At 40.4% G+C, this 25,645-nt stretch overlaps 1 protein-coding gene across 21 annotated transcripts in view; it reads right to left on the minus strand.

Annotated features, from left to right (window-relative positions):
* The window catches only part of DENND1A (DENN domain containing 1A), a 568,035-nt gene that overhangs the window by 197,621 nt on the left and 344,769 nt on the right, over window positions 1–25,645 (minus strand). For all 21 annotated transcript variants that reach the window (XR_007518642.1, XM_049895674.1, XM_049895683.1 and 18 more), the window contains one exon: window positions 13,169–13,270. Coding sequence is in view for 20 of the 21 variants with exons in the window: in XM_049895674.1 (XP_049751631.1) it covers window positions 13,169–13,270 (102 nt within the window). In the remaining variant the exon portion in view is untranslated. The remainder of the gene's footprint in view (window positions 1–13,168; window positions 13,271–25,645) is intronic.

A 25,645-nucleotide genomic window follows, 5' to 3' on the forward strand; every position in this document is an offset into this window, starting at 1 on the left:
TATCTTAGTCACCTTCTTAATTTTGGACATTTAGGTTGCTTCCAACTTTGGCTAACAAAAACAATGTTAGGTGGGTAGTTTTCTCCATTTAGGAGTATTTGCCAGAAATAAGCCTAAAAATAGAATTACTGGGTCATAGGGAATAAGGATTTTAATGGCTGAATACACTTTAAAAAAAAAAAAAACCACTGCCACTAAGTCAATTCCGACCCATAGCAATACCTGTTTTAAAAGAGCACCAGTCAGGTTACTGAAACCGTAACGTGAAAAAAGGAAGAGGTTAAGTAGACGGTAAAGTCTTCCACATACCTGTGCACACACAAAAGCCTGCAAATTACAGGCCAAGAAAAATTAGAAAGGGCCCAGACTGAGCCTTGAGCAACCCTGCTCCCCTAGAATATCACTGGAAGACTGCAACAGTTTAAGTTCCCTTTTACTGAGCTTTACAAACCACCCAATGGCTAAGCAGCGTACACTTAAGGGTCTTGAAAAAACAAGAGATGCTCTTTAAATTTAGGATAGAAGCAGATGAAGAGTGCTTGGTTAAATGGCTTTGGGTGGGGGGGGGGGTGTAATTACATTCTCCATATCTGTGTGGGCTTGAGATAAACATGAAGTCTTTAGATTAATGAAAGATGGAGTGATCTTGCCATATTCCGCCTCCAAAACCCACAGCTAGGAAACAATATTGTCAGAAAAGCAATGCATTTGTAAGCCTCACAGAACTCAGCAAAGTACAAAGGCATTGACCTTGCCAACCTTTTTTTTCTTTTTTTAAGGGTGGAAAAAGCCAACTGAAATAAGATTAGAACATTTGAGACTAAACTGGCTAGGCACCTAGCAGAAAGTCAGAGCTGCCTGCCTCCAAGTTACCCTTTGCTCATAAAAAAAAAAAAAAAAACTCACTCATAAATCACGTGAAAATCAGCAGAGCTGATTTTAGAATTAATTGCCAAGGCCTCTTCTTTTTAAATTTAACTTTATTAAGTCATAACTTATATACAATAGAATGCATGCATTTTAAGAGTACAGTTCGATGAGTTTTGACAGATGTATACATCTGTGTAACCACCACCACAACGGAGAAACAGATTACTTCCTTCACCCCAAAAAGTTCACTAATACCCCTTCGCAATCAGTTTTCACCCTCTCCATCTGCGCCCAAGGCAACAACTGATCTGCTTTCATCCACTATAGATTTGCTTTGTCTCCTCTAGAATTTTACATAAAGGAAACCATGTTGTATATATGCTTTTGTGTTTGGCTACTTTTGCTCAGTGTAAATATTCACGCATGTTGTTTTGTGTATCAGTAGTTTGTTACAATGAAATACTGACTTAGTAATAAAAAATAAGGGGTATAACACATTGTTTATCCATTCACAGCTGATGAACATTCAGGTTGTTGCCAGTTACTGTTAAAGCTGCTATACACATTCGTGTACAAGCCTGTATAACCTTGTATTTTCTTTCTGTTGGGTAAATACCTAAGAGTGGGATTGTTAGGCTGTATTATACAAAATTGCCAAACTGTTTTCCAAAGTGGTTGTTCCATTTTACACTCCCATCAGTGGTGATAAGAGCTGAGTTGTTCCACTTCCTTGCCAACACTTGGTATTATCAGTCTTTTAACAATGTTTTATGATTTATTGAGGTATAATTAACATACAGTAAAATTTGCCACTTTCAGTATATAATTCTATGAATTTTCAAAAATGTACAGTCACCTAACCATCACCACAATCAATATACAGAAAAGCTCTATCATCCCAAGAAATTTCCTCGTGCCCCTTTATAGTCAACCACTTTTCTCGCCCCTAGCTCCTGGCAACCACTTACCTGATTTCTATCTCTGCAGTTTTGCTTATTGCAGAATGTTAGATAAATGAATTCTTTCCCTTAGCATATCTGAGATTCATCCATACGATTAGAAGTTAGTTCCTTTTTATTGTTGAATAGTATTCCATTTTATGTAGGATTATAGATACGTCATCAGTTGAAAAACATTTAAATTGTCTCCCATTTTTGGTGACTATGTTATAAACATTCATACACATTTTTGTGTGTACATAAGTTTTGACTTCTCTTGGGTAAATACCTAGTAGTGGCATTGCTGGGGTATAAGAAAAAAAAAAAAGTATATAGTAAGTATATATTTAATTTTATGAGAAACTCTCAGTCTTTTATTTTAGCCATATTTGAGGGTATACAGTGGTACCTCATTGTGGTATTAATTTGAATCCTAATGCATAATGATGCTGGGTATCTTATTGGCCATTTGAAAATCTTCTTTTGTGAAGTATCTCTCCAGGTCTTGCCTCTTCATTTCTTTAATAGTGTCTTTTGAAAAGGATATATATATATATATATTTTACCTTTCATGAGGTTGATTTTACCACTTTTTCTTTTATGATGCATGCTTTTTGTATCCTATCTAAGAAATTTTTGCCTAACCCAAGTTCATAAAGATTTTCCCCTATATTTTCTTCTAGCTATTTTACAGCTTTTACTTTTATGGTTGGGCCTCTAATCCATTTTGAGTTAATATTTGTATAATATTAAATTTTATATTAATACTTGAGGTAAAAGTCAAGGATCATTTCTATTCCACATGAATATCCAGTTGCTTCAACAGCATTTGTTGAAGAAAACTATGCTTTTTCTATTGACTTACTTTGCATATTTGTTGAAAATCAATCGACCGTTTCTGTACGGGTCTAATTCTTGTCTGTTTATTCTGTTCTACTGACTATATTTCCATCTACACTGTCTTGATTACTATAACTTTATAGTAAGACTAAAAGCAGGTAGGAAAAGTCTTGTAACTTTGTTCTTCTTTTTCAACAGTATTCTAGTTGTCCTAGACACCTCATATATGATATGCATTTTTAGAAACAGCTTGTCAAGTTTTTACCAAAGAGCTTTGCTGGAATTTGAGTTGGGATTATATCGAATCTATAGATCAATTTAGGGAGAATTAAGACCTTAAAAATATTAAGTCTTCCAGTCCAAAACATGTAATACCTTTCCATCTATTTTAATTTTTTTCAGAATGTTTTATAGCTTTCAGTATACAAATCTTGCCCACATTTTGTTAAATTTATTCTTAAAGAACTTCGTCTTCTGTATGCTGTTTTAGATGGTAGTTTAATTTTTTTTTTTTACTTTTCAATTGCTCATTACTACTATATAGAAATACGTTTGATTTTTGCACATGACTTTATTCTGCACCCTTGCTAAATTCACACATTAGACTCCTCAGGATTTTCTATACACATGATCATATTGTCTGTGAATAAAGACAAATTTACTTCCTTTTTTCTATTCTTCAGGGCTTTTGTTTCTTTTCCTTAACGTAGTGAACTGGTTAGAACCTCCAGTATAATGCTGAATAGAAGTGGTAACAGGAGGCATTCTTTTTTTGTTCCCATTCTTAGGGTGAAAGCAATTTAACTTTGCATAATGTTAAAAAAAAGAGCTGTTGCCATCCAGCTGACTCCAACGCATAGCAATCCTATAGGACAGAGTAGAACTGTCCCGTAGGGTTTCCGAGGCTATAATCTTTATGGAAGGAGACTGCCACATCTTTCTCCCCCTAGTGTGGCTGGTGGGCTCGAACCACTGACTCAGCGGTTAGCCTCTGAGTGCTTAACTGCTGCGCCACGAGGGCTTCTTAAGTATGACGTTAGCTGTGGGTTTTTCATAAGATACAGTAAAACCGGCAAAAGCTGGAACCTGTGTAAAGTGGAAACCTGTCAAAGAAGGAAAACTCAAATATTTTCCACTAAAACAAGCAATAGAAAAGTGGTAAGACTGCACCCTGTCAAAGGCAGAAAACTTGCAAGACCTGGAGAAACAAGGCAGCCCTGACAAATTCCAGCTGTCACAGGCTTCACTGTATATCTTTTTTCTTTTTATTTACTTTAGATGAAGGTTTACAGAACTAGCTGCTCATTAAACAATTAGTACACATATTGTTTTGTGACACTGTTTACCAACCCCACAACGTGTCGACACTCTCCCTTCTTGACCTTGAGTGCCCTATTACCAGCTTTCCTGCCCCCCGGGCTAACGCGCCCCTTTTGTCTCGTTTTATGTGCCTGTCTAATCTTTGGCTGAAGGGTGAACCTCAGGAGTGACGTCATTACTGAGCTAAAAGGGTGTCCGGGGGCCAAACTCTTGGGGTTTCTCCATTCTCTGTCAGGCTAGTAAGTCTGGTCTTTTTTTGTGAGTTGGAATTTTGTTCTACATTTTTCTTCAACCCTGTCCAGGATCCTCTATTGTGATCCCTGTCAGAGCAGTCAGTGGTGGTGGCCGGGCACCATCTAGTTGTGCTGGACTCAGTCTGGTGGAAGCTGTGGTAGTTGTGATCCATTAGTCCTTTGGACTTATCTGTCCCTTGTGTCTTTGGTTTTCTTCATTCTCCCTTGCTCCAGATAGGGTGGGACCAGTGGAACATCTTAGGTGGTCGCTAACAAGCTTTTGAGACCCCTCACTGTATATTTTTATCATGATGAGGATATCTAGTATGCTAGCAGCTTTTAACATGAATCAATGCTGAATTTTTTCTAAAATACTTTTACATTCGATTTGATATGGTTTTTCTTTTTTACTGTTACTATGGTAAATAACATTGATTTTCAAATATTCAGCCTGTCTTGTGATCACTTGGCATGAAACACTATCCTTTTTATATATTGCTGGACTCAATTTGCTAATATTTTGCTAAAGACTTCCACATCTATAGTTATGAGGCATACTGGACTGCAGTTCCCTTTTCTTGTAAATTCTTTGTCTAGTTTTGATGTCAGGAAAATGCTGACCTAATAAAACAAGTTGGGAGGTATTCCTTTCTCTTCTATTTTCTGTAAACATTTGTGTAAGGTCGTTTTAATTCTTCCTTAAATAGATGGTAGAATTAACCAGTAAAGCTATCTGGGCCTGGAGTTTTCACTGTGGGAAAGTTTTAACTACAAGTTCAAATACTGCTACTCAAGTTTCCTGTTTCTTATGGAGTCACTCTTTGTAATTTGTGCTCTCCAAAGAATTTGTTCATTTCATCTAACTTGTTGAAATTATAGCCATAAAGTTGTTCATAATATTCCCTGATTTCCTTTGTTCTTTTTCTTAAAATAAACTTTTAATTTTGGAATAATATTAGATTTACAGAAAAGTTACAAAGACTACAAGTGAGTTCCTGCCTACTCCTCATCTAGTTTCAGTTTCTCCTAGTATTGTACAACCACGGTACATTTGTCAAAACTAAGAAACCAACATTGGTATATTTATTATTAACTAAACTCCAGACTTCATCGTGATTTTATCAGTTTTTCCATTAATATCATTTTTTTTCTATTCCAGGATTCCACATTGCATTTAGCTGTCAAGTCTCCTTAGTGTCTTCTGGTCTGTGACAGTTTCTTAGTCTTTTCTGGTCAGGTATTTTATAGCAATGCCCTTCAATTTGGGTTTGTCTTTAAGCTTTTGTTATGATTAGATGGGGGTTTTGGAAAGAATACTACAGAGGTCAAGTATCCTTTTCATTACACAATTTCAGAGGTATGCTTTGTCTGTCTATCTGCATTGCACATGCAGACAGGCTTTGCCTCAAACTTCCAGGCAGCCATAAGACTGTTAGTAATGTGGCACACTCACCCACTGGCATCAACCATTGAGTTCTACTTTCATCTGTGATGGATGTGTTGGCAAAGTAAAGCCATTATTGTTACTCATAGAAAGCAAACAGTAAACAATAACAACAGATTCTCAAAGAAGAAATGTCTACCCTTCCCCAAATTACCCATGTCCATTCTTATGTCGTGGGGTAGGCACACTGTGGTTTTAGTCTTATGTCGTGGGGTAGGCACACTGTGGTTCAGGCCAGATCTGGTGTTCAAGTGACCGCTACCTGGGCCCACACTGCCCGGGGTGGGGGGGCGTAGGTATGCAGCCCCTGTACAGGGCATACCAGGCCTCTCTTGCTCTCTTGCTCTGCACAAGCAAGTGCTACAGCTCTTTTAGCTCTGCTGGCAGGCCTTCTGTTCAGAGGCATCCATCTCCGCTCTGCTGTAGAAAGACCCCTGCATACGGTCCTCCAAGGCAATCCCTGCACAGGGCACATTCAGGCACCTGCCCTGCATGGGCAACTGTTACAGCTCCTTACCTCCACCAGCAAGCTTCTCCTGCCTGAAGGCTCTCAGCTTTCTATCTCCATGGGCTGGCAAGCCCTAGTACAGCCACCTGGCTCTGTGCACTGGCAAGCCCACTGCCGCTGTCTCTTGCTATCTCATGCCATCTTCAGTGCTATAGCTCTTTCTTCTGGGTCTAGGAGGTTCTCAGTACAGGGATTCAGGTCCTTGGACCAAAGGACATACTCTGCTCCAGGATCTTCTTGATGGTAGTGAGGTCCCCCCAAACTTCTGTGGGATTAGCCTTTATACAAGCTGACTTCTTGTCAATTTCAAGGGATGGCCCTCCCACCAGGACCATGAACTGACCAATCCTTTCAAATCACTCAATTTGTACAATAAACTGACCAATCCCTGGCAAGACTATGGCACAGTCAACAGTTTTGGGGGAATTACCATGGTTAGAAAGGCCCTATAAAAGCAATTCACTGCATTGTAAGGGGTTATAAGACATCCCTGGTGACGTTAAACTTGATCACTTGGTTAAGGTAGTGTTTGCTATGTGTTCTCCACTAAAGTTACTGTTTTTTCCTTTACTTACTCTATTCTTTGGAACTGAGTTACTAAATCAAGCGGGGTGGCGGAGGGGTTAAGATCCTGCTCCTGAGAACAGAATATCTAAAGATATTATTTGGTATTCTCATATAAGGAAGAATTGTCTCTTCCAACTCTCTTTGGATTCGTGTTTGTATGGAATACTTTTTTCCATCCTTTCACTTTTAACCTATTTGACTTATTATATTTAAAGCAGAATTCTTGTAGATGGCATATATAGTTGGATCTTGCTTTTTAATCTAATCCAGTAATATGTCTTTTAATTGGAGTAGTTAAAAACATGTATGTTTATGTAATTATCAATATTGTTGCATAAATCTATCATCTTGATAACTTTTCTATTTGTTCCATCTGTGTTTGGTTCCTCAAAATACTTACCCCCCAAATATTTTGGATCTCCAATACTGTCTTACTAGCTATATATCTTTTTACTCCCTTAGTAGGTCCTTTACGGTTTACAATCTACATCTTCAACTTATTACAGTCTGTTTTCAAATAATATTGTACCACTTCACATATAATGCAAGGACCTTACAGCAGCATACTTCTATTCACTTTTCATGTCTTTTGTGCTGCTGTTGTCATACATTTTACTTCTACCTATTTTATAAACCATACAATATGTTTGGTATTGTTTTACCTGAGGCATTCAATTACCTTTTACAAAAATTAAAAAATGAGAAATGAAGTCTTTTATATTTATTCATTTAGCTATTACTTCTGGTATTTTTTATTCCCTTATTATTGCTGTTACCCTCTGGTATCATTTTTCTTCCATCTGCAGAGCTTCCTTTAACATTTCTGGTAGTACAGGCCTGCTGGGAGTGATTGCTCTCACTTTTTATTTGTATGAAAAAGTCTTTATTTTGTCTTCATTTGTGAAGGATATTTTCACTGGGTATAGAATTCTAGGCTGACAAAAATTTTCTTTCATTACTTTAAAGATGTCATTCCTTTCTCTTTTAGTTCTTCGGTTTCTGACAAGAAGTCTTCTGTCATTTCTTACTCTTAAGTAATGTGTCTTTTTTCTCTAACTACTTTTAAGATTTTCTCTTTATCACTGGTTTTGAGCAATTATCATAATGTGCCTTTGTGTCTATCATGCTTGAGGTTCACTGAGCTTCTTGGATCTCTGAGTTCATTGTTTTCATCACATTTGGGAAAAAATGGCTATTATTTCTTTCTTTCTCTCTCTACCCCTCCCCCAGGACCCCAGCTACGTAAATGTCAGTCCTTTTCACATTGTGCCACAAGTCAATGAGCCTCTGCTAATTTTTTCCCATCTTTTTTTTTCTGCCTTTTGTATTGGCTAGTTTTTATTGCTACTTCTTCAAGTTCATTTATCTTTTCTTTGTATTGTCTAATCTATTCTTAATTCCAGCCAGTGAATTTTTCATTTCAGATATATTTTTCACCTCTAGATGCTCCCTTTCATTCTTTTTATGTCTTCAATTTCTCTCTTCATTTAGTTCATGTTTTGCTTTAAATCTGTAAACCTATTTATAATCTTTATAATATCGGTTTCAAGGATCTTATCTACTAATTCCATCATATCTGTTTCTATGGACTACTTTTCCTCTTGGTTATGGGTCACATTTTCCTGATTCTTAACAAGTCTGGTGCTTTTACGATAGGATGTTGGCTGTTGTAAATGTTATATTGTTGAGTGTTGGATTTTCTTGTCTTCTTTTAAAGAGGGTTGAAATTTACTTTGGCAGGAGGTTAAATTTCTTCCACATTGGGTTGATTCTTTTAAGGCTTTTTTTTAAAAAAAAATTACTTTACTTAAAAATTTTCTTGAAGTTTAACATACATATGCAAAAGTACACATATCATTGGTGTACATTTTGATGAATTCTTTCCCATGTAACCGGCACTCAGATAAAAAACAAAACAAAACAAACAATGTGTTGTTACAAACCAGCACATTACCAGCAACCCTGAAGCCCTCTCTTTAGCTCCCAATGGCCTGTTTTTAAGCTTTGTTAGGGCAAGGCTAAAGTAACTTTACTGTAGAGGTAATTTAAATCTCCTGTCAAGGCATGGCCTTTCCCAGAACTGATTGTACTGAGTGTTCAACAAGGTCTCTCCACTCTGTCAGGTCAGAGCTTGAATTATTTTTCCAGCCCTATGTGAGCTCTGAGAATTGTTCATTTTATAGATCCCAGTCAGGAGTTTCACCCTATACCCAGCAGATTAGCCTTCAGCAGATTAGCTAAGAGACTCTAATGCAAGTTTCTGGACCTTTTTTGCTGCTTCCTGTCTAGTACTCTGACCCACATATTTAAACTATCTCTCCCCCAAACTCAGATCTCTGACCCTTTAACTCAGTGAGACTGTTGTGCTCGGCCAAGGATCCTTCACTTGTCACCAAGGTCCAGAAAATCCACCAAGGTAGAAAGTCACAGGGTTTTAGGACTCACCTCATTTGTTTCCATTCCTCCAGTGACCATAGTTCTGCAGCTGTCTATTGTCTATTTTTTTTTAACAGCTGTTTTATATATTTATCCTGTTTTTTAATTGTTAATGGTAGGAGGATAAATCCAGTACCAATTATTCTATCATGGCTAGAAGCCAAATCAAGGCTTCTTTTAATAAGATTTCTAGCATGGATGCCATGCTACGCAAGATTTCATCTACCAAGATAACTCCATCCATATGTGCCTCCCAACCTTCCATCTACCTATCCAGTGGTTTCTAGATCCTTGGGAAACAAAGATGAATGTAACTTGATTCATGCCCCCAAAGAACTCACAATTAAAAGGAAAGCTGGATATGTGTAATAAAGCTCATTGCCGGGTGATAAGTATGATCATGCAAGTAATTCAGGGGCAATGGGGACATAGAGAAAGACACGGTCAAATATAGCTGGATTGGTCAGGGAAGGTTTTTACAGCATAATGTTTAGGGCGTGTTTTGAAGAATGAGTAAGAGATTGACAGAATAGGGTATTTGGGACAAAAGAAATCTGTATGCATAGTACGAAAGTATTAGAAAACATATACTTTTTGGGGAACTACAAACAATTCCAAATACCTACAATACAGGGTTTGAAGCACGGAGGGAGAAGAGCTCTGGAAAAAAAAAAAAAAAAAAAGGAGGGAAATCACATCATGAAGGAGGGTCTTGAAGGCTATACTAATTATTGTCAGCATCCATAGTTCATCACCATTAACTACTCATAGGATGTATATATATATATTTAATTCTTACAGCAATCCTATGAAACAGTAAGTTTTAGAGAGCTCAAGTATTTGCCCAAGATCGTATACCTAGTAAGTGAAGAAGCAAGGATTTGAGCAAAGACCTATCTGATTCCAAAGCCAACAGAGGAAACTTACCTCTAATATGTAGGTAAAAGTAAGTTATAGAAAGATTTGTTGTCTTTAGAAGGTTTTTTTCCTTTGTTTTTTAGAAATTATATTCATTGCTGGAATGATTTTTAAGGAGAAGAAAATTACAATTAAATTTATGTTTTAGAAAGGTCACTCTATGAGGAAGGAGAACTGGAAGGAAGAACACGGAGTCAGAAAAACTAGTTCAGTGGCTGCTGGTAATAGTGCAGGAGAGAAATGAGGGTTGGAATAGGTGGTATTTAGGAGAGATGGAGAAGAGGATGTGGATTTGAGAAACGTTTAAGAGGGAGAATTTGCAGCTTTGGCAAGAGGGGAGATTGTGAGGTCAGCTGTGGACCTGCTGACACACTAAAAGTACCAGGTCCTGTGCCAAGTGTGGGGGACACAAAGATGACATGGACATGATTTCTCCTTTAGAGGCTTGGTAGATCATATTGTCTTACAGAGTCAAACCTATGATTCTGCTGAAATACAGTAAGTATCTTATGGACCACATTCTCTCCCCTCTACTATCTTTGGAATCCTTTGTGAGGCTACAGCCCCATTCTGGAAACCACTGCTGTGGAACATTCTCAACCCTGCCATATACCAGCTTGCAAATAGGAGGCCCCTTCAGCGCAGGATGAGAACCGTCAGGATGGAGAGGGTATTAACTGTCCCTCAACCCTGCCTGTAATCGTTAAGGACAATTTTTATTAACAAATACAGGTATCATTTATTGAACAGTGACAACATGCTAAGGACTATGTCAAACATTTCAGTTAAGCGCTCAGCTGTGATCAGCTACCGTAAAGAGTACAGCCTAGAAAACCCTATGGGGTAGTTCTACTCTGTCATATAGGGTCACTATCAGTAAAAAATTGACTTGATGGCTTCTAACAACAACAACATCATCTCATTTATTTGCCAAAATAATCCAAAAAATAGGTCTGGTTACTTTTTTTTGAAGACGGGAAACTGAGGCTAAGAGAGGGAAAATGACTTGCCCAAATTACTTTGGTCCCAGAGTCCACCTCATTTATCAACGAAAAGGTACTCAGAATTTGCCATCTTCAGGAAGCCTCCACTGCCCTCCCAAACATTTTGTTACTCCCTCCCCTGGGCCCTACTATACCTGATTCCTATTTCCTTTGTGGTCTCTATTATGCTTTACTGCATTACGTATGTAATTTACAGGTCTGTTTCCCTGCTAGAATATGCTCTTTGAAGGCAAGGACCGGATCTGCTTCATCTCTGCTGCCCAAAGCCCTGCACAGGGTCAGAACACTCCACGTGGAAGGGACCAGTCAGGCCACGCCATGGCTTCTCAGCCATCAGCCCCTCATCCCATGCTGTCCCAGGACTCCTGGCCACAATTTGTGCTTGATGACCTCAGGTTCACTTCCCACACTCACTTAGTACTTACAAGGTCCATGCCTAAGATTTGTTGTCAATGTTAGTTGCCTTTGAGTTGCTGTGGCTTAAAGGAAGAGCATTCCCACTGAAAGGGAACAAATGTGGACACTTCAGATTCCTTGGATCAAAGTAACTAAAATATGGCCAAGAGGCCCTAAGATACTAACCAAGTACCCTGTCCTGACGTGCTTAGCAGCAAACATTCACACTTCTATGATATTTTTATTTTTCCTAGTTCTTCTGTCATCTCTCTCAGCCTCAGAGGCAGACAGTGTAAACAGAGTAGAAGCAGCACAGGCTTTGGTGTCATCCAGACGAGGGTTGGAATCTCAGCTCTGTCCCTTATCAGTCGTATGATTTTTTCAGCAAGGCACATACTCTATGAGGTTCTTTTCTCTCTGTAAAAAGGAGAGAATACCTACTTCATAGGGCTATGCCATTAACTGAGCAAGCTTCTGAATGCAGAAGGCACCTAGAGAAAGCAATAGGTCTGGGTGCTCCACGACTTTCTAGCTCTGGGGGTAAAATAGGAGTAAGAAAAATACCTTCCTTGTAGTGGTATGAAGAGTGAATGAGAGGTCAATGACAAGTGCTTAGCATGGTGCCTAGCACAGAGTAACTCAATGAATGAAGCCATTGTTTAATTACATTACAATTGAAACAGATCTTTATAGAACACAAGCGATGTCCCCAAGTGTTAAAGTGGCACTGAGTAGAAAACTTTGAAACCATGTTGCAAGCCATTCATCAACAAATAGCAATCTCACAATAGTTAACTCCACAGTGCCCCCGGCACTCCCAGCAGTAATGAAGCATGACTGCCCACTAGGTAAAGCATCCCCCCCACCCATTGCCAGGACATAACCCCCAGCCCAGTATTAGCACCACATGGCAGGGACATAGACTCCTGTCAGTCTAGAAGTCAGACTAATGGTATAGACTTTCTAGCAGGCAGAAGCATGGAGACCAAACTAGAAATGTCAAAACCGTACTTTTGTGAATCCCAACCCTTCTCATTCTTATGAGCAATGGGGAAGAAAGGGTCTACTTCGAACAGCTGCCCATGAGGCAGCTCTGAGTAGCAATGTGAGACAGGTATGTAGTCAGATGTTAGAGTGGCGAATGTGGCCACTGATGGTTTTTTAGCAAAACAGAGTCCGCATTCTGTCTAGATCTGAGGTGACAAAGAGATTTGGGAGGTCGTGCAGTCACATTCAAAGCATTAGAAGCAGATAACCTAATAAGGAGGAAAACAGCTTTGTTTGATAATGGTTCAGGAAAAATGCAGGTTCAAGCCCTCAAAGTGCTCACCCTGAAAATCCTCCCCACCCACCTTCTGTACTGTTACGAAAAAGAAGGTGGCCATTCTGGAGATGGTAACATATTGGAAAGGGATGGCAGGACCCCCAGGCTCCCACAGAAAGAGGAGCTATTTAGACCTCAGGATAACAATCTTTCAGATGAAGGTCATAAGAACAAAACAAAGCTCAAGAAATAAACCACTTCCCAACTTTCTACACTGAGACAAAGGTTCCAGAGAGAACAGAGGACCGACTTCAATTCTTAGGCATGGGAAAAGATAGCTCTCTCCTCTCCTCCCCACATCCACCAAAGTCATGTTCACGTCCATTGCACAAACTCACAGAACGCAGAATATCAAAAGCTCACTACCCACCACATCATTAGGGAGGCTCTGGAGGTCATCAAAGGGGGTTTCCAGGGTGTTGGTGTCCACGTTCAGGATCACGACATCATCCAGGGCCATATTTCTGACTTTCTGCAAGTAAAAAAAAAATGCAGAAGAGAAAGTCATTGAATCAATCACAGATACTTCCCCTGCCCTTCTTCAATGAAGGGGAGTAGGGAAGAAAAGGGACATTCGACAAAGGCTTACTTTGTGGCGGGCCCAGTACCAGGTCTTTCACATGTGTTAGCTCATTTACCTCTTATAAAAACTCTGAGCTTGTATGATCATCCCCAAGTCCCCAGAGAAAAAACAGGCTCACAGAGGCTGAATAACATACCCAGGTCACACAGCTTGGAAGTGAGAGACACCTTCGCACCCCAACTTTATTTATCTATTTTCCTTTTTTTTTTTTTTTAACAGAAGCTGAAGTCTAAAGGTCTAAAGCTCTGGCCTCAGGAATTCTCATCTATAGCTAGGCTCTCATAACATTAACATTCAATCCATCCCCCTTTCTGATACCAAAGGTGACCTGCCCATCTCTCATTCATAATTGCCATTCTTGGGTATGGAATATGGTGTACAGCCTTGTGTTAACATGTTAACATTTTCTTTTAACATTAAATAGTCAGGTCACACTTTCAATTTGGTTCCATTTTCCATAGAAATCTGGCTAGTAATGCCTCAGAGGCTCTGTTCATAAGCCCTTACTCCACTGGTACACTAATAGAAGGGATAAGGGAGACTCATACCTAGTAGGTGTTCATGCTTGGTGAGGGGAGGAAAGGATGAAGGGAAGATATGGAGAAAAAAGAGCCCCCCATATGGCAGCAACTATCCATTGTCTGTGGAAGTACAAGACCGTGTGTATCCTGAGCTTTTGATTTTTGACTACACGATTTACCCACAGTCAGAACCCATCTCTACTCTTCTCCTGCCTACTCACCAATCCCAATCTCATTCAGTCCTCCTATCCCACCACATATCAATGCTCATTCCTTTTGAGTCTTGAACTTCAGAACCTCAGGCTTTATTCTGTTTACAAAGAAAGTCTCTGCAACTTATTGTCCAAACTGGAACACTTGTGAACAGGAAAGGGGAACACATGTGAAAATGAAAAGTAACGGTTTCTCTGGGCCATACTTAACCTCATTTAATTCTTATCATAACCCTGTAGAGTGTATGTTGTTGCCCTCATTTTATACAACTGGAGGACAGTGAGGTTCAGAGAGATCAAATAAGTGGCTGAGGTAACACGGAATTGGCTGCCCCCACAGCCCATGCTCTTTGAATGGCACCATTCGCCCCCTCATCATTGGGTGCCCTCAATGAGACTGACTCCCTTGCAGCCCTGGTCACTCTGGGCCCTGAAATCCCTTTTGCCTGCCTGCCTCCCCCACAGGGCTATGGGCCCCTTTAGGACTCCTTTGTTTGGCTTGCCATTGCACAATAACCAGCCATGGGCAAAATGCTTGGTACTTGGTACGTGTTCACTAATATTGACATTTGCTCTCTCTCAAACACCAGCCTCTATAACAGAACTTGGTACATAAGAAAACATTTCGAGATTTCTCCTAGCAAGAGGATAGAGCTATGCTGGTCAGAAGGCTCCTAGGGTTGAAAAAAATGCTCCCAGGTAGCAGAATCTTGGAACCCTTCCACTTAATATGGCCAGAAGCCTCCACCTCCTTCTGCTGTTCACTTTTCCAGGCCACTGGGAGTTGCTCCACAAACCTATCAATCAATTTGCAAATATTTCCTAAGTGCTTACTATAGGCATAGAGCCCCTGAGGAAGGACAAGACTGACTATTTCTGAGCTTATTCTACCATCCAAAGCCCCAAAACTCATATTAACTGACTGACTTATTTATAAGGTAAAAAGCTAACAGCAAATAGACAGAGAAGAATGAACAAATCTGTCTTGGAAGAAGTACAGCCAAAATGCTCATTAGAAGCGAGGATGATGAGACTGTCTTGTGTACTTTGGACATGTTATCAGAAGGGACCAGCCCCTGGAGAAGGACATCATGCTTGATAAAGTAGAGAGTCAGAGAAAAAGAGGAAGACCCTCAACATGATGGATTGACACAGTGGCTGCAACAATGGGTTCAAACATAGCAATGATTGTGAGGATGGTGCAGGTCTGAGCAGCATTTTCGTTCTATTGTATATAGGGGTCCATATTATGAGTTGGAACCAGCTTGACAGCCCCTAAAGACAACAACAACAGGACTTTTGTTTTACAAAACACAATCTCCATTTTACAGATAGGAAGGTTAAGACTCATAGGTGGTAGGGGAATTGTCTAGGGCTCAAATAGGTTAAACGACTATCAGCTTGCAAGCTGGAAGTTACAAAAATAGCATCAACAACAACCTTTTGCACTTATATCATGCTTCAGAGCACACACGGCACTTCCACACAGATTCTTTCATTTCATCAGTGTAGCTGAGGTAAGGTATCACTATTCTCATTTCAGAGATGAGAAACTGAGGCTCAGAGAGATAAAGTAGATTGCCCAAGGTTATGCGGCTACTGGTTGGCCTCTTCATCTGTAAAATGAAATAGTTGTGTCTGCCTTCACCCTACCTCTTCCTGGGATACTGTGAGGATTTTTTTTTTTTATGCACAGTGTCTGGTACACAGTATTTATTACTATTATTACTTTTATAATACATAGCCACAGCCAGTTGGGAAAGCTATAGTAGCAATGGCATAAGGACAAAAATCCTTCTGGCTCTTTCTTGGTAACTGCTGGGCTCTCACTTCAAAGGCTGGTGCACAGTCACATGGGAGAAGAAGCAATGAGCAGCTCCACAACTCAGCCAAGGTCTGCAGGCGTGGAGGACTGAGCTGAGGGCCACTGCACCTCAGATCATCTGTTTAGCCTCAGCTGACCTTCCAACTAGCTCCTTACAGGAGGGGGTGGGGAGGCAACAGCCACTGGAGAGAAGCCTCAGAGGTTGAAAGGACCAGGGAGTAGGATGCTGATTCTGGACCAGAATCGGCATTGTTTCTGTTCCCTTTGGGGCCCCTCCAGCACAGACCAGACCTTGTGGGTTCTCTGCGGCTGGGCTGGAATAGGCTTTTGATTTCTTCCCACTCCTGGCTGGAGGACTTGCCGGTTAAGCTGTGTGGAGTGTTTACTTTTCAAACACTGGCAGCAGGCTGAAGAATATGAAGAAACCTGGCCCTTTTTTCTGACTTAGCAGGCCAGGGTCCCCTTAGTAACCAAAACGCCCAAGCACCAGGCTCCAGGCAGGAGCTGGGCAGGCACAGTTTCCTCTTATTGGACAATGCTGCCCTCCTGGTGGCAAGGCCTCTTCTGAAAGGGCTGGCACAAACTCAAGGGCTGTCCTGAAGCCCAGTGTTCCCAAGGAAAGAACTGGAGGGCAGCTTGGCCGGATGGTGCCCTATCCCTGAAAGGCTTAAGGAAACAAGGGAATGAAGAACGGCCAACAAAACTCAAACTGGGGGTGGGGGAAGGGATGGGAAGTGCTGGTGGAGAAGGAAGCTGGACCATTACTAAGTGCCGTCTCATTTAATCCCAACAATGCTATAAGGGAGGTACTGTCATCTCCAGGTAAGGATGAGGAAAACAGAGACTCAGGGAGGTCAAATAAATTGCCCAAAGTCCCAGCTAATGAGTGGTAAAGCTGACTTCTGAACTCAGCTCTGACTCCAAAGCCTAACTCTTTCTGAAGATCCGGTGCTAGTTGTCATCAAGTTGACTTTGACTCAGGGTGTCTCCACATGTGACAGAGTAGAACTGTGTTCCATACAGTTTTCAGTGAATGATTTTTCAGAAGTAGGTTGCCAGGACTTTCTTCTAAGGTACATCTGGGTGGACTCGAACCTCCAACCTTTTGTTCAGCAGCTGAGTGTGTTAACCATTTGCACCACCAAGGGACTCCCTTCTGAAGATACCCTGAATCCAATTACCCATAAGACTTCAGAAGTAGTACCTATGTAGAGTATGTGGTTGTACATTCTCGGGGCCTGCTTTTGCTTGCATAAAGTAGCACGTTTGTGTCACAAAAATTATATATGCACACTGTAAAAAGCAAAACAAAAGGAAAGACTGAAAAGTTTGAAGAAGAAAATTACAGTTACCCTAATTCTTCCATTTGGAGGTAATGTTTTCGTGTATTTCCTTCCATGTTCCCTCACAATATTTCACTTTTTAAGAAACAGTTGAAATAGTTTTTAATGTTGCTTTCTGATTTTCTCACTTATAACAATATAGGCAATGCTTCATTTCATTAAAAGCTTTGTAACCATAATTTCTAATTGCAATACAGTGCTCCTCTTTAGGGAAACAAATTCAACCAACCCCTTTTGGTTGGCTGTTACTTCCTGCTAAAAAAAATTATTATACATAATGTTATATATCCTAGTTTGGTTAATAGCATCTGGGTTCTAAAAGCTTGCAAGTGGCTATCTAATATACAACTCTTGGTCTCTTCCCACCTAGTGTAAAGGAGAGTGAAGGAAACCAAAGAACCACAGCCTCTTCTAGCCTTAGACCAGAAGAACTAGATGGTACCCGGCTACCAGTACTGACTGTTCTGACCAGGAACACAATAGAAGGTCTTGGTTAGAACGGGATAAAAATGTAGAGCAAAATTCAAGTTCACAACAAAGACCAGGCTTACTGGACTGATAGAGACTACAGGAAACCCCAAGACTACCTATAAAAAAAACCCAAGACTATTGCCCTAAAATGTCCTTTCAACCTGGAACTGAAGTCACTCCAAGACGTTAGTTTTAGCAAAATAATAGATTGGCCTATAAACAATAACACCTGTGAGGAGGAATATGCTCCTTTAAACAATCAACTATACATAACTAAATGGTCAACATTTACACAAAAGCAAAGATGAAAAGGCAAGGAGGGGCAGGGAAACTGGAGGGATGGAAACTGGGCAGGTGGGGTGGAAATGGTGAGACATTATAGGGATTGTAACCAATGTCACAGAACAATTTGTGTATGAATTCTTGGATGGAAATCTAATTTGCTATGTAAACTTTCACCTAAAACACAATAAAATATCCAAAAATACTATTATATGTAATATTGCCATGAAATCTGTAGGCATAAAGCTTTGTACTTTAGAATGGATTCCTAGAAGTGGAATTTAGTTTCCACTTCTTAAAAAGTATCCCTCTCAAATTTGACTTTGAGAGAGATATCTTTACTTCCAATTATTTTAAAGTCATTTTATCCACAGCTTGTGTTTCCTACTCGAAGTGAAGAAAAATCAGCAAAGACACGAGCAGATGTCAAAATAGTCCTCCAAAAACTCTACCCAATTAAAACACTTACTAGTACCGCAGCACACCGAGACAGCTCTCCGGTAGCTGTCCCACCAACACATTCACTCTCTTTTTAGTTACAACATATGCCAAAGCTCCTGCCAGCTGCAAACCCTCCCCCCACCAGACTCTATAGGCTTTTTCTCAGAATGAAGGGAGAAGGGGAAAAAAAAAAAAAAAAACCATACTGACAAGCACACTGGCTTTCTAAATGGCATTTCTTGCACAGAGAAATACAAAAATGGCATCTTCCCATAAATATTGTTAATCAAAAATGCTTTTTCCTTTAAGCCTGACTCCTGCCTTTTTAGGTGGGGAAGGCAATCGCAGTATGGGAGATGGTCAAGGGGAGCTAAGAGGATGTTGTTAGGTGCTGGTGGGTCAGTTCCAAGTCACAGCGACCCTGTGTGTAACACCCCATGTATAACCGAATGAAATGTTACCTGGTCCTGCACCATCCTCAATCATTGCTATCCTTCTCCAGGGAATAGTCCCTCCTGATAAACATATCCAAAGTAAGTGAGACAAAGTCTCTCCAACCTTGCTTCTAAGGAACATTCTGGCTGTACTTCTTCCAGGACAGATTTGTTTGTTCCTCTGACAGCTCATGGTATATTCACTATTCTTCGCCAACACCATAATTCAAATGCTGAGAGGATACGGCTTTAATGTAAGATTCACCTCTGTTTTGCCCCTTACCAGGTGAGTTGCCTTAGGCAATTTGCTCAACCTCATAAACCCTCCATTTTTTTTTTCATTTGTAAAATGGGAATCATAACAGCACCTACCTTATAGAATTGTGAGGATCAGATGAGCTAATGTATGTAAAGGATTTAGCCTGGTTCCTAGAATATCTGTAACAGGCATTCGACAAAGGATGGCTCTCTTGCCTGCCTATCCCTTCTTCTTCACTGATTCCCAAGAACTCAGCAGAGCCTGGCTAGCCTCACACCAGAGTGTTGAGGCAGCAGGAAGTTTTCCATTTCCTGTGATCCTCTGTGGTTTATTCACCCAACCAAAATAACATGTCAATCTATAGTTGCTTACACAGGTATCACATTCCTTCCTTAGTCTATAGGATTCTTGAGGCCAGGAGCCAGATCTCTGTCCTCCCAGCTCCTACCCCAATATGTGGCCCACAGCAGGGAACTCTGTATGAATGAATGAATGAATGGAGGGGCAGCAGTGCCTAGAGGTAAAGAGCATGCATCTGGAGGCCAGTCTGCCAGCATTCATCAGCCATGTAAGCTTGGGAAAGTCACTTAATCTCTCTGCTCCTCAGTTTCCTCCTCTGTAAACTGAAGGTGATACCCTTCTCACAAGACTGTTGTAAGGATTAAACATGTTAATATTTTTAAAATATTTACAGTAGTGTCTGGCACATGGGAAGTGCAACTTAAGTGTGTGTTAACTAAAAATGAATGATCTTTTGAGAGTGATGAAAATATCCTATATCTTTATTGTGGTGGTGGTGGTGGTTTCATGAGTGTATAAAACTGCCAAAATTCATTGAATCATACACTTTAAATGAGTGATTTATTATATATAAATTACAACTCAGTGAAGCTGATAAACACATTAATACTATGTCCAGAACATAGAATAAAATTACAATAGACCATAAAAGATAACAATGCATGAGTGACAGTGAATGAATGGCAGATGACAAGGTAATCTTTCTTAGGACCATTACTCAATGTACACTCAGACTTGTGGCTGTGTTTGGCTCCTTGTCCGTCCCTCTCCTTTTCTGTGTAGCCCAGGATTTTTTTTTTTTTAACTTCGTTTTTCAGCCCATGCCATGCTAGGATAAACATAAAAATGCAATGCCTCCTGTAATGGATTGAATTGTGTCCCCCCAAAACATGTGTCAACTTGGTTAGGCCATGATTCCCAGTATTGTGTGGTTGTCTCCCATTTTGTGATTGTAATTTTATGTTAAAGAAGATTAGGGTGGGATTGTAACACCCTTGCTCCAGTCTCATCCCTGACCCAATGTAAAGGCAGTTTCCCTAGGGTGTGACCTGCACCACCTTTTATCTTACAAGAGATGAAAGAGAAGCAAGCAGAGAGTGAGGGCCCTCCTACCACCAAGAAAGCAGCACTGGAAGCAAAGAATGTCTTTTGGACCCAGGGTTCCTGCACACAGAAGCCCCTAGTCCAGGAAAAGACTGATGATAGGAACCTTCCCCCAAAGCTGACAGAGAAAGCCTTCCCCTGGAGCTGACACCCTGAATTTGGACTTGTAGCCACTAGATTATGATAGAATAAATTTCTCTTTGCTAAAGCCATCCACTTGTGGTATTTCTGTTATAGCAGCACTAGATAACTAAGACACCCCTTAAGACTCAGATATGTTCCCCTATACAAACGTAGAGGGCCATCTGAGAATCACCCTACCCTTGGTATGTCACTTTCTCCTAGCCAAGAAAGTTTTGTTGTGCTTTAATTTCTAAAGTTGGTAGTATGAAAACAACAGGTTTATTCCTAAAACAGAAAATAATATCAACTATCCTTGTTCAAATCACACTAGCACACCCCCCCCCCCCACTCAGATGGAGGTGACTTGCCTGTCCATGGAGGAGAGTGGGCTGCCTATAGCAAATTGAAGGATTTGGAATCAGATCACAGAATGAGGGCAAGAGTTACCACTGGCAACATAATCTAAGGGCTCTAAAGTGCAGTCAGGAGCACGTGGTGCTTACCTGGCAAGGCTATTGAGGGCTTGATGTGGAGGAAAGAAGCTGGTCCTGGGGCTTGAAGAGCTGAGAGCCAGCTCCAGCTCTGCCTCCACAGACAGATGGTATAGCTGAGTGCCAGGCTCCCTGCCTAGGAAGTGGTTGTGGGTGCAGTGAGGTGACATGCATGGTGTAACTGTGCCAGCACTCAGTGAATCTTTTCTGTCGTCCTTATAAAAAAGGGAGCATCTTCAGGACAAAGCCGTGTCTTATTGGTCCTGCACCACCAGCCCCAGCACAGTGCCTGACACAGGGAAATGCTCACTAACTGGAGAAAGCATGAAATGCTTGTGGCTGGATCCACTTTACTGGGAAGCAGGCCTTGCAGCAGATGTCAGTGTAAGCCCAAATGGACAGATCGTAGTTTGTTCAAGGGAGTGAGATGGGATTAACAATAATGATGAAAATGATAGCATTCATGTAAAATGATCACGATTAATTAGCGCAGATTAATTCATAGTTGACAGAAAGTAAGACAGCAGTTAAGACAGTGGTTAAGACCATGGGCTCTGGAACAAGACAGTCAGATTCATGCCTTGCTTCTGCTACTGTTGTATAACCTTAAGCAAGGTCTTTCCTTTTGAGCTTCAGGTTTCTCATCTATAAGACAGGATGATATTACCTACTGCACAGCTTTGTTATGAGGAGAAAGTGAGATAAAGGCACGAACACAGTATCTGATGTGCAGTAAGTGATGTATAAACGTGGGCTATTAAACGTGAGTTTCTATGCTTGCAATTCCGAAGTTATGTCAGTAAAATGGATTAGAGCTCTAAGACTGTAAGAATTCAAACAAATGATTTTCGGACCAAAAGAAGCTAGTAAGACCCTACTATTATAATTCTGTGCTACTAAACTTTAAACTACCACCAACCTATTGTTCTTTTCCTGGCTATGTCTCAGGGATAGGAACACATCCCTCTGGAGCCAGGCTGCCTGAGTCTGAATCCAAACTCTGCCAGCTAACTCTGTGCTAACTTGGGGAAAACTAGTTAACCTCCTCATACCTCAGTTTTCTCATCTGTATAATGAAATAAATAGGAATGACACTCAAGTGAGTGGTTACCCTTGGGTCAGAGAGAGACAGTGACTGGAAGAGAGCACAAGAGGGGCTTCTCGGGGCTGGTAATGTCCTGGTTCTTGATCTGTGTGGTGGTTATATGGTGTGTTCACTTAGTAAAAACTCATCCAGCTATCTACTTAGGAAGGGAGCCCTTTTCCCTATGAATGTCATATTTCAATTAAAAGCTTACAAAAATGTAAATAATACTGGCTTCATTGGATTGTTATGGGCATAAATGAGCTAATGCGTGTACAGTACTTAGCATAGTGTCTGGTATATAATAAGCACTGGGTGTGAGCAATTATTACTGTGAAGAAACAATACAGTAGAAACTATATGAATAAAAAAAGATTCAACCTAGAATACATTTAGCTGTGGCAAAAGAAAAATTTGTTTGCAATGGTAGACATCTCCAGGACACACACTGCTTCTTCAGTCCTTCCTGCAGCCTCTCCAGTGAAGAGCAGAGCAGCAACGTTACTGGACACCTTCTGAGACACCTCTGCAGCCCCAAGTCAGCTTGATCTGGGGGAGCAGCAGGACTGTGTAGAAGGATCATGGGTCACATGAACTGGGTTTGGATTTTATCTTCTTCAATTCCTAGTCACCGGACCCAGGGCAAGTTATTTAACTTAGTTGAGCCTAGGTTTCTTCATCTATAAAATGGGGCTATAACTACTCAATACATATGGTTATGAGAGGATTAAGGGGGAAAAACTCACCAAATAAACAGAAACATTTATTTCAAGCCCACATGGCCAAGTTCCCATCTGCCCAGGGTGCTGGTGTGGACCACAGGGAGACCTCCCTGTCAGGTGATACCCCGAGACCAGAAAGTACAGCCTTCTCTTCTGTAGTCAAGCCAGCACCTGAGGCAGCACCCTTGAGACCAGCAACTGGTGGCTAAGCAAAGGGGATGGGTCCAGGCCAACTTCCTACAAAGACACCTCACTTCAAGAGGACGGGGTGTCCTCTCGAATCAGAGCATTATCATGCCCACAAAGTGCTTTGCATTGGCTCAAAGCAAGTCCAGTATAAATTCATTCCTCTGTGAAAGAGGTACAACCCATGTGGCTCCTGATGTTACGTTGTATGTCCTCTCAAGTATGACTTCTCAGTAGTTTTTTTTCAATCTCAAAAGGAAGAGAACATGGTTAAAATTAAACCAAAAATTACATCTTAAAACTTTATCTTAAATGACTGTTGCTGAATTTCACTCAGTCACCTCTTACCCTAACTATACTCTTACAGTTCCATGACTGGCCCAGTCACAGCTAACTTTACAGGGAGCCTGTAGGTGCCAGGCACTGGGTTACATACTCTGCATCCGTCATCTCACTGACTCTCATAACAAAAAATAAGCAGTTACTAGTTAGTGCATTTCTCCTGCGGCCTAACCCTTCAAATGTATTATTTATTGCAATCCTCATGACACCTCTGTGGAGAGAGAAGGATAACAAGGGTCAGTGAGGTAAAAATAACTTGTCCAAAGTCATACAACTAAGAAGCAGTGGAGCTAAAGATGGAACCCAGTTCTGACACCAATACTTCCAAAATACCTAATGCATCACATTATTTGCTCTGATGCACTGCTTTGACCAATAAACATATTGAGCATTCATAATGTGATAGACATTATATGGGGCACATATCAGATGAATCAAGCCCTTAAGCAGCCTGATCCAGGCTCCATTAAAATTCACAGGGAAGCAAAGGGTCCAAGTCCATTCAATGGTGAAGACATAGTCTCTTTAATAAATGGTGATGGCAAATTGGATATTCATATGCAGAAAAGTGAATCAAGATCCATACCTCACACTATGCATAACAAGTAACTAAAAATGGATCAGAGACCTAAATGTTAAAGCTAAAACTATAAAGTTCCTGGAACATAACATAGGGTCAAAACTAGGGGACCTAATTTTTGGCATAAATAGTCTACCAAACAAAACTAAAAATACACAAATGACAGAAGATAAATTAGATAACTGAGGCCTCCTAAAAATTATACTTACGCTCATCAAAAGACTCTACCAAGAGAGTAAAAAAGAACCTATGGACTGGAAAAAAATCTTTGGCAATGACATATCTGATAAAGGTCTGATCTCTAAAATACATAGAAAACTTCAACAACTCAACAACAAAAAGACAATTCAATAAAAAATGGGCAAAGGACATGAACAAACACTTTGCCAAAGAGGACACTCAAGCAGCCAACAAATACATGAAAAGATGCTCTTGATCATTAGCCATTAGAGAGATGTAAATCAAAGCTACAATGAGATATCATCTCACCCCTGAAAAATGGCAACGATCAAAAAAAGAAGACAACAAATGCTGGCGAGGTTGTAGGGTAGACGGGAGCTCTTATACATTGCTGGTAGGATTGTAAAATGGTATAACCACTATGGAAAAGAGTATGGCACTTCCTAAAAAAAGCTAGAAATAGAAATACCTTATGATCCAGCAATCCTAATCCTAGGTATATATCCCAGAGATATAAGAGCAATGACATGAATAGACATATGCACCCCTATGTTCACAGCTACATTATTTACAATAGCAAAAACATGGAAACAGCATAAGTGCCCATCAAAGGAAGAACAGATAAATAAATTGTAGTACAAACATAAATACAATGGAATATTATGCAACTATTTTTTTTTTTTCTATAAATAATAATAAGGAGTCAGCAAAACATACCGTGGGTGAATCTGCGGACATTATGTTGAGTGAAATAAGTCAATCACAAAAAGACAAATATTGTATGGCCCCACTATTATAAAAAGTCAAGAACAGGTATATACAGAGAAAGCAAAGTTCTTTGATGGTTACCACGGATGGGAGGGAAAAGGAAGGGGAATCATTTTCTAGATAGTAGACACTTGTTACTTTCCCCTCCTTTGAAATTTTTGATAGTATTTTATTGTTTTTTTGGTGAAAGTTGACACTTATTACTTTTGGTGATGGGAAAGGCAGTCCCAAATATGGGTGAAGTCAGCACAACTTGACCAAGGTAAATAAAGACTCTAAGAAATACATGCAAACCCTGGTTAAGTGCTACAGCTGCTAACCAAAAGGTCGGCAGTTCAAATCTACCAGGCACTCCTTGGAAACCCTGTGGGGCAGCTCTGAGTTGGAATCGACTCGACAGCAACGGTTTTTTTTGGGGGGGGACGGGGAGAAGTACATGAGAAAAAGGGACAATTTCGGTAAATGCTATAACACATTCAATTTTGCAACAACAGTAAAAATAACTAAAAAACTTGTGTGGTTACACAGGTAGATATGGATGCATAACACATGCAAGTAAATGTGCATGCATGTATAGGTGTACATGTAGGCACAGG

Source organism: Elephas maximus, chromosome 9, assembly GCF_024166365.1.
Source record: "Elephas maximus indicus isolate mEleMax1 chromosome 9, mEleMax1 primary haplotype, whole genome shotgun sequence".
Taxonomy (NCBI): Eukaryota; Metazoa; Chordata; class Mammalia; order Proboscidea; family Elephantidae; genus Elephas; species Elephas maximus.